A 15879-nucleotide genomic window follows, 5' to 3' on the forward strand; every position below is an offset into this window, starting at 1 on the left:
TGAGTCTTCATTATTTATTATTTATACTGCTATTTCAAGCTGAAAAAATTTACTGATCTATACTTCATATGAGGGATGTTATACCTAGTTTGATATTAACCAAATCAATTTTTGAATTGGAAAACTTTTAATAGCTATAAAGCTGTGATTTAGTAAATGAAGCTAAACTATTGTGTAATTGATTTTTCATACATTTTCCTGAAAATTATAATAAGTTTAAATAAAATATTTGATTACATTATTTATAATATATTATTTATTTTAGAATATTAAAGTCTGTGTAAAAGTAAGTGTTGAATCTCCCTCTACTTTCCTTGTCATATCTTTTAATAATAGTGGAATTTTAACTTCATTAATTTTAACTACATATTAGTAATATTGAGATTACTTTTTGAAATATTAATATCATCATATTCAGTTTTATATGCTACAATATTCTATACATTTTTATATAAGAAAATGAAAGAACCGTGTAAGTTTTATAAACCAAAACTGAACTGGTGACTCATTGATGACAATGAGGTCTTTAAATTAACGTCTTAATATATTTTAGTTAATATTAAAATAGAACGGAAATACTCATTTTCCATATTAGTTCATTGAAAGATTCCAGTAACTACTGTTGTTATCATAGAAGCAATTAATTACTAATTGAAGAATATGTAAAGTTTTGAAGAGTTTCCTATATTTTCATATAATGTTCCTTAATTAATCTAATGCCAGATTTGGTCGACCTGGAGTTGAATGCTACTGCCAACATGATAGTGGTGCTGCAGTAATCCAGCTTCAGTTTTTGATCAATGAGGTTTGTAAGCTTGTGGTATAACTCATATCTGATTCCTTTAACAAGGGGTTGTTTTTGTTTTGGTAGATAAATAATTCAGAAACTTGTTCTGTTGTAGTGGGTGGCTAATTGCTATCAATGGTATTTTAAAAAGTAAGAAGAATTTGCTGATTTGCTTGATTAAACTCCCCCCCCCAAAAAAAAGGCAAAGAATGTTTTTAACTTAAAAAGTTGCTATGTGTAAAAATTAGTTAATTATAAATATTTTCATCTATCCAAATGTTATTTTTAACAGAATACTGAATGTGAATATTTAAAATCCTTAAGATTATGTGTCCTTTCCTCTCTTGGTAGTGTTTGCTTGTGATTGTTGATGTTTTTATTTGTACTGTTTTTATTATTAAATGTGTTTAATTATTACAGTAATATGATAAAATGAACGGTTCCACCACAAAACCGCGGTAGACAAAAGCGCGCTCGACAAAAGCGCGTACGTGACGTCATCACAGCGCGACGAAAAAATCGCGCTGTGAGCGGTAAATTTAAAATTAAAGCGAAAACCTTACCCTAACCTCCCAAACCTAACCCTAAACCTAACCCTAAACCTAACCCTTAACCTAACCCTTAACCTAACCCTAAACCTAACCCTAAACCTAACCCTAAACCTAACCCTAAACCTAACCCTTAACCTAACGCTAAACCTAACCCTAACGCTTAACGTAACCCTAAACCTAACCCTAACCCTTAACCTAACCCTAAACCTAAACCTAACCCTTACCTTTATGTGAATCGGCTTGCTTTAATTTTTTTAATTTTAATTTAATTTATTTTTTAATTTTTTCCGTCGCGCTGCTGATGATGTCAGGTACGTGCTTTCGTCGAGCGCGGTTTTGTCGACCGCGGTTTTGTCGGGTCACGAAAAGAACAAATGACTCTGCCTGACCGAAGCAATTATTGGATAATAAGTTGTAAGAATTTCTGTTAGCGTATACGCTTGGTAAAATGGCAAATCATATTTCTCATTCAAAGCCACTTTTACTTGTACACTGACTCTTTAAGCATATAAATAAAGGTGATCAGAAGAACTTCATTTTTCCAACATTCTTTTCAAAGTTACTATGAGATTCTAATATTAAATTATTGACTCTAAATGACATAATCAAAAATAAATGAAATGGATCTTGCCACTTTGTATTTACAAAACCAATAACTTCAAATATATTGATTTTACCCTTCAATTGCTACCATGGAACTGGTCTTCCTAAAAAGGACAGCGTCCCTAAATCTCTACAGATTTTAACTGTATTTTCTCTTTTAAGGGTGCCCTTGTGAGTGCCTTGGCTGATGATACCTTACATTTATGGAACTTGCGTCAGAAAAGACCAGCTATATTGCATTCCCTGAAATTTAACAGAGAAAGGTAAATAAATAAATACACACATATGCACACACTCATACATATATTGTTTTCATGTTATATGATCTGGCTGCCTTTTCAAAAACTCTCAACCCTTAGGTTGTAATTATTAAATTCTGATTGTGTTCCTTGATTGCCTACAATACTTATACTGTTTTCGTGACTTTCTCCCTGGTTCTAAAAACCACATTTTGTTGCTTTTATGTTTTAATCACATCAAATGATTGTGTATCCACCTTCTTTTTTAAGTCTTGTGAGCAAAATGCACGTTATTAATTCCAGTATAAATCCATGGGGATACACACACACAAATCAATTACCTACATAAGGAAGTTCAGGAGCCTTAGGTGATCAAATCTAAGCCTTAGGTGAACAAAAAACTAAGTAGCCTATTAGATGACTCTTGAATATGTGCCTATTAAAACACCAAGAATTTAAAACTTATATTTACTACCAGAGTTCAATTCCTGGTTGACAGGAAAAAAAAAATCTCACCTACATATGTCTGATAAATCATAAATAAGAAACCAGTCAAGTGGCCTCCTGGTGGTCATTATGAATAAAAACTACACATGTCTAAAAATAGAAATTTTTCTCCACCCCAACAAGGGGCATGGAAGTAATATGAAACCTCATGAGGCCATGGCATATGTAATATCTCTCTGGTTTGAATGCCGATGAAAGAAAGGTGGATTATATATTCCATTCTAAGATGAAAGAATTGTAAAGATAGTGATATTGACTAACAACTCTTAATGAAGAAAACTCATGGATTCTGAAAAGTATGACCATATCGGTACTCTTTTCACCAGAAACAAATATTCAGTTAATCTATTTGTAATTTGAAGTTGCAGGGAGACAAAATTCTTTTTTCAATAAGTCAAACAAGGCCTTTTCAGTTATACGATATTCTAGAAATTGTTCTAACACAGGTTTATATATTAGATACTTGTAATTGTTCCCAATCAAACTGACTGACAAAATTTGGCTGTTCAGGGTAATATTGTGCTCCTGAAAATGTTAAGCTATTTTTCCAAGCTACCTGGCAATGCAGATCAACTGTTTGTTCTTGTCTATGGAGATTCTCAGTCATCCAGGACATGGTTATTTTAAAAGTGCTTTTTCAAAAGGGAAATTGACTTTTATTATTCCTTGAAAGATGTTCACTTCGCATCCAGAAGTTTCAGTTCTGTTTGTTCTTTTGAGTTAATAGATTATGCCTTTTTGATGGGATCAGAATTGGACAGCTGGGAACAATGGAGATACCTTCATTAAGGTCTAATCTGGCCCAGAGAGTTAAATTAATTAAGATTAATTTAACAAAATTAATCATATTTTCCTAGATATTTGCTATTTCCTAGATATGTGTACAATGATGGAAAGTTGAAAGACTAAGATTAAAAACATAATAAATGCAGCTTGTAAATGTTTGGTGGGGTTATGGCATTTCCTTCCTTTTCATGCTAATTAATTGTTCATTCTTCAATCTTAGACTATTAGATCAGGAAGAGGTATTAACTGTTTACCCTCTGTTTTGATCTTCTTCTACAATTCTACAATTAAGGTAATCAAGGAATTAGGGTGACTGTTTACTTAGTGTCAGTGAGGTTGTTGGTAGACTAGAGGCTTGTGAGAGCAAACAGTATTTTTGTGATTGCTGTTAGGATTACACTGTTAGAATAGGGAGTAGTTGCCATAATTTGCTGCCTACTAATAAGATAGTATCTATTGTACAGATAGTGATGAGAGGTCCTGGCTCACAGGTAATCAAATCCAATGATGCCTAATCTTAGCTTGTTCCTTAAAGCCAATGCATAGTTAGGATTAGACAGGAGAAAGTACACAAAGATTTTTGTGAATTGATTTAGTTGTTGTCCTTTATTTGTAACATTTCCAGAATAAAACAACACGTTTCTCAGAGAATATTAACTATGCAAGGAACATTTAGTCAAAGCATACAAACAGTTCTTCAGTTTCCCTTGTCTTTTGTCTAGTGAAATACAGTGAACTGTTTATGGCTAATTTTTCTATGATATAAATCATTAACTATCTCCATGCTGCCATAGTTTTGTTTTTGCTGCTGTATGTTTCTATTTTAAATTAGCTATTGCTATGTATATAGCAGCTACTAAATTCTCTATAGAGTTAATCAGGGTTTAAGGTACAGTTTAGTCAATAATCTAGTGCAACCATTATTATCATCTTGTCTCTGGATATTGGTGCATGATAGGCAGAACCCCTGTCACATTAATTTCCTCTCTAGTGTATTAAATCACTCAGGAAAGCATGTCTCTTCAGCAGACATACTACTTAAACCTATCTTTGCCAGCTAGTCATTTTTGTTTTTCTTATTTCCTCTGACTTCAATCACTTTTTGACAGTTCCTTAGCATGTTTCAGTTTCTCTTACCAAGAAATACATTGTGCTTATGAAAAACTTGTTTTTTTCTAAGCTGTTTCCCAGACTTAAGATATCACAAGTAAAGTTTAGGTGTGTGTCTGATCATGTAACAGTATGGTAAACAGCATTTATTTTTCCACTCAGTCATACTGTAGCTTTATTCTCTTAGGTAATCACTTTTTTCTTGTTTTTTTGCTATGTGATGCTAATGTTACTTCATCTTTACTGTCATTTCACTCCCTATAAATTATGGCTACAATACTTTGTGCCGTTTGTGGACATAATTTATTAAAATCAGTAGAGTTTGCTTTTAAATAAAGGCACAATGTGATAGATTAAGAATATTTTGTATATGAACGTAGAATATTAAGCGATAAATCTCCACTTGATTGTGAAAGTTGGTGATAAGTTTGAGCAAGTTATTGCCTTCAGTTTGGAGTATAAAATATGTATATAGTAATTGATCTATTACTAGAATATCAATTGACAATGTCTACCTATGATTTTCTTTAGTGCCAATGATTAAATTGGAATTGAACTGTTTAGGCTATGTAGCATAATGTTGTTATTGCTGTTCTATATGTATCTAATTGTACTTTTAAGTAGAAGTATCTGGGATTGGTCTTGAAATCATTTGAATAAGAGCTCTAAATAGTGAATATATTTATTTATTAAATTTCTATATTACCCATTTCAACTAAGTGTTCTGGGCAGTTTACAAATAAAAAACATAAAAAGAGATGTAGTTAAAAACAAAATTAAACAGAATTTTAAAAAGTTAAAAATTTGAAAATTCTAAAAGTTAAAAAAGGCAGAGGGAATGTCTTCAAGCTGCCAATCACCTCTAGAATTGCATGCAATTTTTAGAGCCTCATGCCAGTTGGCAGAACCAGGTCTTGATGCTCTTCTGGAAGGCAGAAGAGTGGGGACTCATTTCACCTCTGGGAGCAAGATATTCTATAGGGCAGGGGCAACAGCAGAGAAGGCTCTCTTTCTAGACTCTGCCAGTCAAAATTCTTTAATTTACAGAATCATATAGCATATCTGTGTGCTTGACTAGGTGGGACAGGTCAACAGGTTCCTGGGTGGGGCAGGTAGCCATATGTAGAGCACTTTGCAGTAATCTGTACTGGAAATGATTAGGGCATGAGTGACAGAAAGAAGGACATTTTGATCCAGGAAGGGGCACAATTGATGCATAATACAAGCAGGAGCTGTGAGTCCAAGAGAGCTTCCAGATTCCACACCAGATTCCAACCCTACCCAATCCCAGATAAAAGAAAAAGAAACCCTACCTATCACCTGTATTTGCTTAAAACCTATTGTTTTGCATCCAGACCCCTACAACCTTAAAATACCACTTCACAAGAACATCCATAACATCACTGCACCAGGGATGGGAATGTATTAGTGGATATCATCCATATACTGACAATCCCATGTCATCCAATGGTGACTGATGATCTTACCCAAAGGCTTCATGTAGATGTTAAAAGAGAGAAAACAGAGCCCTGGGTCTTGTGGCACCCCATAAAGTAAGGATATGGGCTGGATCTCTCACTGCCTATCAGCACCCATTGGGACCAGCTTCAAAGAAGGAGGTGAATGAGCAAGACAGAGGTTCATGCACTGCTCTGACAAGAAAGCCATCTCTGGTGTATAACCACTGTTTCAAGCTGAGATAGGCCCACGGCCACCATGGTGGCAATAAATTCCCAAACTTCTTCCAAGGGCAACAAATTGAAGTTTCCCAAGACATCTGCCTGGATAACTCCACTGCCCAATTATGTACACTTTCATACACACATAAACATCCAAATTCAGCTCTGTCCCCTGGGCTCTCACTCTATGGAAGGAAGGTTACCCCACCCCACCAGTCGTTCCCCCAGGTTGAATTGCTCTCATGGGGTCCCCACATAGCCAGTTCTCACAGGGTCTCAGCCACCAGCCTCAGATGCCCAGACTGTCGCTCTAGCTAGCCACTGTTTGCTGTTTTTGGTATGACTGCAAGTCGGCAATCTCACTACAGGCCACAGGCCCACCCTTCCAGTGTTATTGCTGCCACCACCCAAATTGCTGCTACTGTTGGGTGCTAGCTGCTGGGTTGCCCCGTCCTCCTATGGAGATCCAGCAACTTTCTTGGGCCTATTAAATCACTTGATCATTGCCTGTTCCAGCCTGCTGCTCCATCCAATTACTGGCTTAAGCCTGGTCCAGGCCTCTGTCTGGGTAACCCAATTAGGAACCCTCCAACTTCTTGCCTGGGAAAGCTCAGTTGCATATTGCCCTTTCCTCGCTGCTACTCACAGCTCACAATTTCCTAATTGTTCTGCCCCCCCCCCCCCCCAGGGAGGCACCGACTGCTTGGGTACTGAGTGCTCCAGCCGTTCTGTCATTATGACACATCTTCTGAGTTAGTATTCATAATGGCATTTTTAAATGATGGATTTTGTCTTATAAATTACAACTAGTACAAAATAATGTAGCTAGGTTGCACAATAGGCAAATTATAGTAAACTATTTCATCTATACTGAAGTTATTGGACTGGCTATAAATTTTCTTCCAATTCAAGGTGAAGAAATCTGCCATAGTATACAAATCTATATATAGCTAGGATCTGGATATCAAGTGGTATGCTTACTCCCTATCAACAAAGATGTGGCAAAGATGCCAGCTTGAATTTGCCAGGACTGCTGCCTGTTCATTACACATTTACTTGAAGGAGGGTATTCTCAAACACTATAGTTGTAGAATCTTCTCTGTTTTGGCACCACACTTCCATTATTAGTTTAAGACCTATCTATTTACTTTACTGAGTTGATACTGCTATACATTTTCTGTTTAAATTTTTAATAACTGTCCTGTAGTCAGAGTTTTAAGATTTAAGTATCTTTGATTACTAATAATTTAATTTATAAAAAATACATTTTTGAAGTATTCTTTTTCTTGTGATCAGTTTTTTTAAATATATATAATTGAATATTGTGATTATTAAAAAGCAGTGTAAATGTGGGGGGAAATAGATTAAGATGAAAGCCAGTGCCTGCAAAGTAGTATGTGGAACAATCTCTTTAGTACACGCATTGGCATTGTACATGTGAATTTTCTTTCCAAAAATTATTTTGGAAAGAAATATACAACATGGTAATAGTGTCGCGTCCATCATGAGGTGAATCTAACCAGTTTTGTAAAATTTGAATAGTTACAGATATTTGACAAACTGATAATGCATTAATATATTTTTATTTGACCTTTAATGTTTGAGATTTCATAATTAAGCTATTTTAGGCAACAAGTTTATTTGTTTAATTGTTATGCATTATGCTAAGTTTTACAAATCATGATAAAGGATCCTCTTAAGTAGCTCTGACGGTTTTATCAGAGGAGACATATGGCCTACAAATACCAAAGGAAATCCTTTGAAAGCATCTGCAAATTGCCTCTCAAGTGACCTTGTTTTGCTGTTAATACATTTTCATAAATAATTATGCAGATCACATTTAGACTAAATAATTTCATAATGTTTATTTTAATTAGAGCTGTATTGTAGAGCTACAGTTTTACTATTTTATTAGCCACAGGCATGCCAATAAATACCAAGCTAAAATAAAGCCTAAATTAAACTAAGTAGTACTTGACTTTTATTTACTATTAACATATTAAGTTATTGAAAAATCTCCTGTCTATTGCTACATTTCCCATATACCGTTTGTGTCTTTTGATTCCTGTGTTCCCAAAAGATTTATAGCTAACAGAAAAATTATTAAAATTATTAATTTAAAATAATTTATTTTAATTATTGAAATAATGTATTAAAATGAGACAATATAGTTGCAATAAATTAGAAATTCTGAAAGATATGAATGAGTACAGGATCCTTAACTTTGAACCATGTATTCTCCATGGGGGGGGGAGTATCCAGAATGGGTTGACCTTATCCTCTCGTGATTGGATTGAGTCAGATAAGCTCTTTGGGCAACGCCCCTAGCACCAGGAATCCCCAGTTTTTCTGACTCAAATCGATCGTGAAAGGTTGCTCATTCTGGATCTCCAGCAATTTACTAGGATCTAAGGGAAATTCAGTTGGACCTGTCGAGCTTTGCCTCCCTGCTCCGCGCACAACCTCCTCCTGCAGGATTGGGACTGCCATTAGCCCCTGGGGCGGCACGCTGCCCTGGCCACTGAGCACATCTGAAGACACTCAGTGAGGACCTTGGCCGGGCAGCAGGAGGATGGGCAAAAGCCTCTAGCAGGCAGCCCTAACCGCTGACGCTTGTAAGTCGCTGGAGCGTTCCGTTGCTCCTCTGGGTTGAGCGTCGAACCGGGGCTTCCAAATGCCCCGGAGCGCCCGTGCTGCCTCCACGTGGCCAGAGGATCGTGAGGAAGCCGAAGAAGCCGTTCCTGGCCACAGCGGCATCGGAGAAGAGGCAGGAGGAAGAGAATCCAGCTGAGAGCGCGTGCGGCAAGCTCCCTGGAGCACAAGCCGCTCTTCAGGCACTTTTAAATTTCGTGCCCCTTTGCAAGCCGGTCGGCGCCATTTTGAAGCTGGGAGGACCCACGTGGTCCAAGATGGCGGTGCCCAGCAGCTACCAGGAAGGAGAATCCCAGGCAGCTGCAAGCATGGACTGCAGCCCCACCGGAGGGGCAGAAGAGCAAGCATCCAGGTCAGTGGCTTCCCCAGAGACTGCCCGAGGAGAGGGGGGGGGGGGAGGAAAGGCTAAATGCAAAACCAAGCACCTTTCCCCCAGGGCAGATCCAGAGGAAGGGGGGGGTCACAAGCCCTCCAAGCCCTCTAAGTACGAGCGGAGGAGGCATAAGGCTCTGCAAGAAGGCTGCTAGCCATCAGGCCACCCCAGGCAAAGGGGGAGAAAATCCAGGCAATAGCAATAGCAATAGCAATAGCAATAGCAGTAGACTTATATACCGCTTCATAGGCCTTTCAGGCCTCTCTAAGCGGTTTACAGAGAGTCAGCATATTGCCCCCAACAATCTGGGTCCTCATTTTACCCACCTCGGAAGGATGGAAGGCTGAGTCAACCCTGAGCCGGTGAGATTTGAACCGCTGACCTGCTGATCTAGCAGTAGCCTGCAGTGCTGCATTTAACCACTGCGCCACCTTGGCTCTCCCTTATCCAGTGGAGGCTTCGTGGAAAATCCAGCCCTGCCAGCAAGGATCCCTATAGACGCCTCAGGACTTTGGGGCTCTACTCAGGGGTGGCAATCCCTACCACCCCTACTGTGGGAGCAGCCTTGCCTACTGGATTTACCCTCTTGGGCAGTCCCCCTGCTCAGGGGGGCATCAGCCCCAGCCAAGCACCTCCCACAGGGGCCCCCAACTTCCAGGAGTTAATGATGCAGGCTTTTCAGCAATGCATGGCAGTAGCATTGCAACAGCCACAGCCTCAGGGGGCCCCCCTCCCACCACCCCCAGGGCTCTTGAATTCCCAGAAGCCCAGGAGGGAGATTCATAGCTCCTCAGATTCATCCCAGGAGGACAGTGACAATGAAAGTGAGGAAGGCGAGATCAAGGAGGGCAAGCTGTCAGAGGATGAAGGCATGCCTCCTCCTAAACCTACATTCACCGGGTTGTTCCAGCCCTCACTGTTTAAGTCCCTGCTCTTCAAGGCCAAGGCAACAGTCAAGCTAGGCAACAGAGCAGCGGAGGCCACACTTCAACGCCAGGGCTTCTCAGCGGAGAACATCTTCGATGAGCAGGCCATCGAGGCAGACACCGTTCCTACGCCCAAAACCTTCCTCGACCTGGTAAGGCGCCAATGGGCATCTCCTACAACTGGCCCCTCACCCTCCTCTTCAGACAGGGTGTTCTTCAATGTGGACCAAGAGCTGGCTAAGCTACTTACGCAGCCCACCATAGATGATCCAGTTGTGGCTCTTCATACATCCACCAACATGCCTGGTGAGCCAGAGGATGCCTTGAAGGCGGAGGACAAGAAGGCGGACCTCACCTTGCAGAGGGGTCGTCAAGCCGCAGCCTGGGCTGTGAAATCATCCACCACAGCCTCCTTCATCATCAGATCATCCTTGCTGTGGCTGCAGGAGCTACAGCAACACACCCCATAGCAGATGCCCGGTCACATCAGGACATCAACAAGCTGGCAGCGGCCATCCAGTTCTCATCGGATGCCACCTTGGCTGTAGCCAGATTTGCTTCCAGGGCGATCGCATCGTCGGTGGCATCACGCAGGCTGCTGTGGCTACGACAGTGGCAGGTGGAAGTTCGTCACAAGTGGCGCCTGGCTTCATCCCCCTTCACAGGGGACTCCCTCTTTGGCTCGGCTCTGGACCGGTTCCTGATTGAGAACAGGGACAAGAGGAAGGTCCTGGCCATTGCCCAGAAGAAAGGCAGCTTCAGGACGACTCCATACCCCAGACGCTTTTACTCCCGGGGTCAGGACTCTGGTTCCTTCTTTTGGGGTCAGGACACCTTTAGGGGGTCAGAGGCAGGGTTCTCTGGAAGCAGGCAGTACCAGGGGGATTTCCTGCTAGGCAGAGGTACCCAGACAGACAGCAGAGAGGCAGGCAGCAGAAGTGGCCCTTTCGAGGGGGTGGAGGAGGCGGAGGGGGGCGCTCCTTCCGCAAAAATTAAAGCTAGGCCCAGCGTTCTCCCCATTGGGGGGTGCTTGGCACACTTCGCTGACCACTGGGACCTCACCTCCTCTGACAGTGCAGAAGACCATCAGGCATGGCCTTTCACTTGAATTTTTTTCCAGTCCCCCGAGCTTCTTCCGGATATGTCCGGTTTCTAAGAACCCGACCCAGAGGTTGCTGATGCAGGAAGCCATCCAACACCTGTTGGAGATAAGGGCGATCCAGCCGGTGCCTCCAGAGCAACAGGGTCAGGGGCACTACTCCATTCTGTTTGTCATTCCCAAGGCCTCTGGGGGCTGCAGAGTGATCCTTAACCTGAAATGCCTAAACCGTTCCATTTGCTATAGGAGGTTCAAGATGCACTCCCTGCACTCTATCTTGGAGGGGGTTAGACAGGGAGACTTTCTCACTTCCATAGACCTCACTGAGGCCTATCTGCACATTCCCATTGCCCAGGATCACCGCAGGTATCTCAGATTCTGCTACATGGGACACCACTATCAGTACCAGGCCCTCTCCTTCAGGCTGTCTTCGGCCCCGAGAGTATTCACGAAGGTAATGGCAGCGCTGGCAGCGCACCTGAGACAGGTCCCGGTGCGCATCCAATGTTACCTGGATGACCTGCTTCTGCAGTCATCTTCCTTTAGGGGCGCCCTGCGAGACCTAGACGTCACTATGACAGTCCTGAGGGACCACGGGTTTACGGTGAACCTAGCCAAGAGTCACCTCTATCCCTCTACTAGTCTGATTCACCTAGGAGCCAGAAAAGACACTCAGGCGGGCATGGTCTTCCTGTCGCCTGACAGACAGATAGCGCTTAGACAGCTAGCCTCCTCGATAGCCAGGAAGTGCAAGGTCCTTAGTCACTGTCTAAACTACTAGGCACCATGGTCTCCGCCATTGGCATCATTCCGTGGGCTCGCCTCCACACCAGAGATCTCCAATGGTTCCTCTTGCCGTTCCAGCGAAGGTGCACGAGCTGTTCACAGACCAAGGTACTTCTCCCAGTAGAGGTCTCCCGCTCCCTGACTTGGTGGATGTCCCCAGCAATCACGAAGGGCCAAACCTTCTGGACACCAGACCGTTTGACGGTAACGACGGATGCCAGTCTGAGCGGGTGGGGTGCCCATCTGCTGGCTCAGATGGCGCAAGGACAGTGGACTCGGGCAGAAGGGACTCACAACATAAACTGGTTGGAACTCGGGGCGGTCCGCCTGGCCCTGTTACGGTTCCAGAACTCGGTCAGGGGTCAGCACATATTAGTCCTCACAGACAATATCACCACCAAGGCCCACATAAACAGGCGGGGGGGGGAACCAGATCAAGGGCCCTCATGAAGGAGGCCAAACGTCTGGGTCAGTGGGCCGAAAGGAACCTCCGGTCTTTGAGGGCAGAACACATAGCGGGGGTGGACAACACCAGGGCTGACTGGCTCAGCCGGGCCGAGGTGGACAATTCAGAGTGGATGCTGCAGCCTGCGATATTCGAGGAGGTGGCCAAGCACTTCGGGAGCCCGGAGGTCAATCTGTTCTCCACTCCCCTCAACACTCAGCTCCCGAGGTTCTTCTCCAGGTACTGGACACGGGGGGCGGAAGGGAGGGACGCTCTGAGGAGCTCATGGCCCAGGGGTCTTTTGTATGCCTTTCCTCCCTTGCCCCTGATTCCCAGGGTCATACGGAAAAGGGGGCGGAAGTGGTTCTGTTGGCTCATTGGCCCTGGAGGCTCTGGTTTGCAGATCTCCAGTCTCTGTCAGTGGAGAGGCCCTGGAGAATCCCCCAGGAGAGGATATCCCTCAGCCAGGGGTCGCTGGAGCACCCAGATCCTCAATGGCTCCAGTTGACTGCTTGGCGATTGAGCGGAGCATCCTGAGGAAAGACCTCTTCTCCTCCAGGGTGATAAGGACTATCCAGGCTGCCCGCAGACCCTCCTACGGAGCGCATATATGGCTCCACGTGGCGGGCCTTTTGACTCTTGGTGCAACCCCATCCAGGCTACGATACCACAGGTTCTGGACTTCCTCCAGGCGGGCCTGGATAGAGGGTTAGCTCCTAACACATTAGGAGACAGGTTCAGCCATCTCATCAGTTCTCCTGTGCTTGGCCAGAAACCAGAGTTTGACGCACCACCCCCATGGTCAGGCAATTCCTTAAGGGGGCATCCAATCTCAGACCACCTACGGTACACAGGTTACCCTTCCTGGGACTTACACAGGGTATGGACGCTCTAACAGGCGCTCCGTTTGAGCTGTTATGAACAGTTTCCCTTAAGTTCCTGACCCTGAAGGGTGGCGTTCCTGGTGGCAATCACCTCCGCCAGGCGGATATCCGAACTGCAGCACTGTCCACCAGGGAGGATCTCTGTGTCTTCCACCAAGACAGGGTGACGTTACGGCTGGATCCGTCCTTCATCCCCAAGGTGTGCTCCTGCTTCCATAGAGCCCAGGAACTGATTTTGCCCAACTTCTGTCCGGACCCTTCTCATCCGTTGGAGAGAAAGTGGCACACTCTGGACGTAAGGAGGGCTCTGAGGATTTACCTCAGGAGAACCAGGCCAAACAGGAAATCCGAAGCCCTGTTTGTCTCCTTCCAACCAGGATCCCTGGGTAACAAGGTAACTTCCATCACTATTGGCAGGTGGTTGCGAACCTGCATTGCCACTGCGTACCAATCGCAGGGTTTACAGACACCAAATCATATCACAGCCCACTCCACGCGTTGTGCAGCCACATCCATGGCCTGGGCCACACAAGCATCCCTGGCCGAAATCTGCAGGGCAGCCATGTGGGCTTCCCCCTCTCCCTATGTTAGGAACTATAAGTTGGACTCCCTTGCCTTGGCAGAAGCCTTGTTCAGCCGCAGGGTGTTGCAGGCGGTTCACAGGGTGGGCCCCACACCTCAACAGGCCTGAGTGGGGGACACGGGGCCTCAGGGGTCTCCCTCCCTAGGGACGTGCAGGCTTTGGTACGTCCCATTCTGGATATTCCTTCCCCCTCACTATGGAGAAAGGGCGTTGGTACTTACCTGATACGCCTCTTCTCATAGTGGGGGGAGGAGTATCCAGTCCCTCCCTGACTATGTTTGTACAACTAAGTGTTATATTCATTGTTTATGTAGTTATATAAATATTGATGTGAAGACAATAAAAGCTAAAACTGAATCAAGAGTCTGGAGTGAATGATGCAATGAGTCTGATAGAGCTCTTCGTCATAAAACTGGGATTCCTGGTGCCAGGGGGCGTTGCCCAAAGAGCTTATCTGACTCAATCCAATCACGAGAGGATAAGGTCAACCCATTCTGGATACTCCTCCCCCCACTATGAGAAGAGGCGTATTAGGTAAGTACCAACGCCCTTTTATAGATTAAAAATATTGACTTAAAAATGCAAACCTCATAAATAAGTATTCTGGGAAGAAATGTGATTCAATTTTTATGTTTGACTATAGTAGACATAAATATTTTGGTAGATTGCTTGCATTTTTTTTCTATTGGATTTCATTTTAATGAGGAGAACATTTTAGTAACCAATTTACACATTTGATATGTAGCAATTTGTCCCAAATATTTGTGACAAATTTGAAGAAAAGCATACAGTGTTCGATTTTTCCAAAATGTTTTAGGAATATAATTACATTTTGTTGATCATAGAAAATTTTTGACATCTTTACATATCAAAGAATACATATCAAAAAAGTATACTAGTTAAGAAGTAAAAGGGGTTCTATTTTGTTTGTATTTTTTAATAGAGGCACATTTAGAAATAATATTGTTGATAAAGTTGAAAATTTGTGCTTAGCTAAAAAAGCAGTTTGGATAATGTTGAATTAACTGCATGTGCTTTGATAATTTGTGTCTGCATTTATTTTATTTTCAAACTATGCATTCATTTTATTCTACTGTCGATTTTAGTATTTAGAACTTACTATTTTTAATACGTCTCTTTCAGGATAACATTTTGCCATATCCCTTTCCAGAGTAAATGGTTGTATGTGGGTACCGAAAGAGGAAATATACACATTGTCAATGTGGAGTCTTTCACTCTCTCAGGCTACGTCATCATGTGGAATAAAGCCATTGAACTGTGAGTATGGGTGAAAAAAATGGATATAGTCCATGTGGACCCTGTTCTTTAAAAATACAAATAATTTAATTATACTTTTAATTTTTCCTGTGCTTTGATGCTTTGACTATTGCTGTCCAGGAGGTATAGGCATTGCATAAATAATAATAATATTCTATTCTGAGAAAATATTGTTGCTAAAATAACAACTATTCCAATATTATTTTAAGTGGATATATGCATAAAACTGTACTCTATTCCTTTACTCATTTATAATTAATTATAGACCCATGAATATAAACTATTCTCTTCTAGTAGTCCCAGCAGCATTTCATTTTACCTGTAAAAAAGGTGAATAAATATTGAATGAGATACATAATAGGAAAGTGGGCTATATAGAAAAGTGGGATTTTGAATAATGTGGAGATCCATATTCGGCATAATGCTTCTGTCCAAATTTCCAGCATGTTCACCTGATTTACCCACCTCATCCTCATAACAGGGATGCAGAAAATATCTGCTAATAAAAAGTTAATAAATAATGAAAAAAGTAGTTACATTTATTTATTGAATAAGTGGCTGTTAAATAATTTTAAGGTTATGCTCTTTTAA

General features: G+C 42.3%; 1 protein-coding gene across 1 annotated transcript in view; it reads left to right on the top strand.

Annotated features, from left to right (window-relative positions):
* Window positions 1–15879, top strand: part of STXBP5 (syntaxin binding protein 5) — a 153672-nt gene that overhangs the window by 59330 nt on the left and 78463 nt on the right. Inside the window, 3 exon segments of the mRNA XM_032215762.1 lie at window positions 724–805; window positions 2104–2204; window positions 15154–15288. Of these exon segments, the coding sequence (XP_032071653.1) occupies window positions 724–805; window positions 2104–2204; window positions 15154–15288 (318 nt within the window).

The sequence above is a fragment of the Thamnophis elegans genome, chromosome 4, assembly GCF_009769535.1.
Source record: "Thamnophis elegans isolate rThaEle1 chromosome 4, rThaEle1.pri, whole genome shotgun sequence".
In the NCBI taxonomy this organism is placed as follows: domain Eukaryota; kingdom Metazoa; phylum Chordata; class Lepidosauria; order Squamata; family Colubridae; genus Thamnophis; species Thamnophis elegans.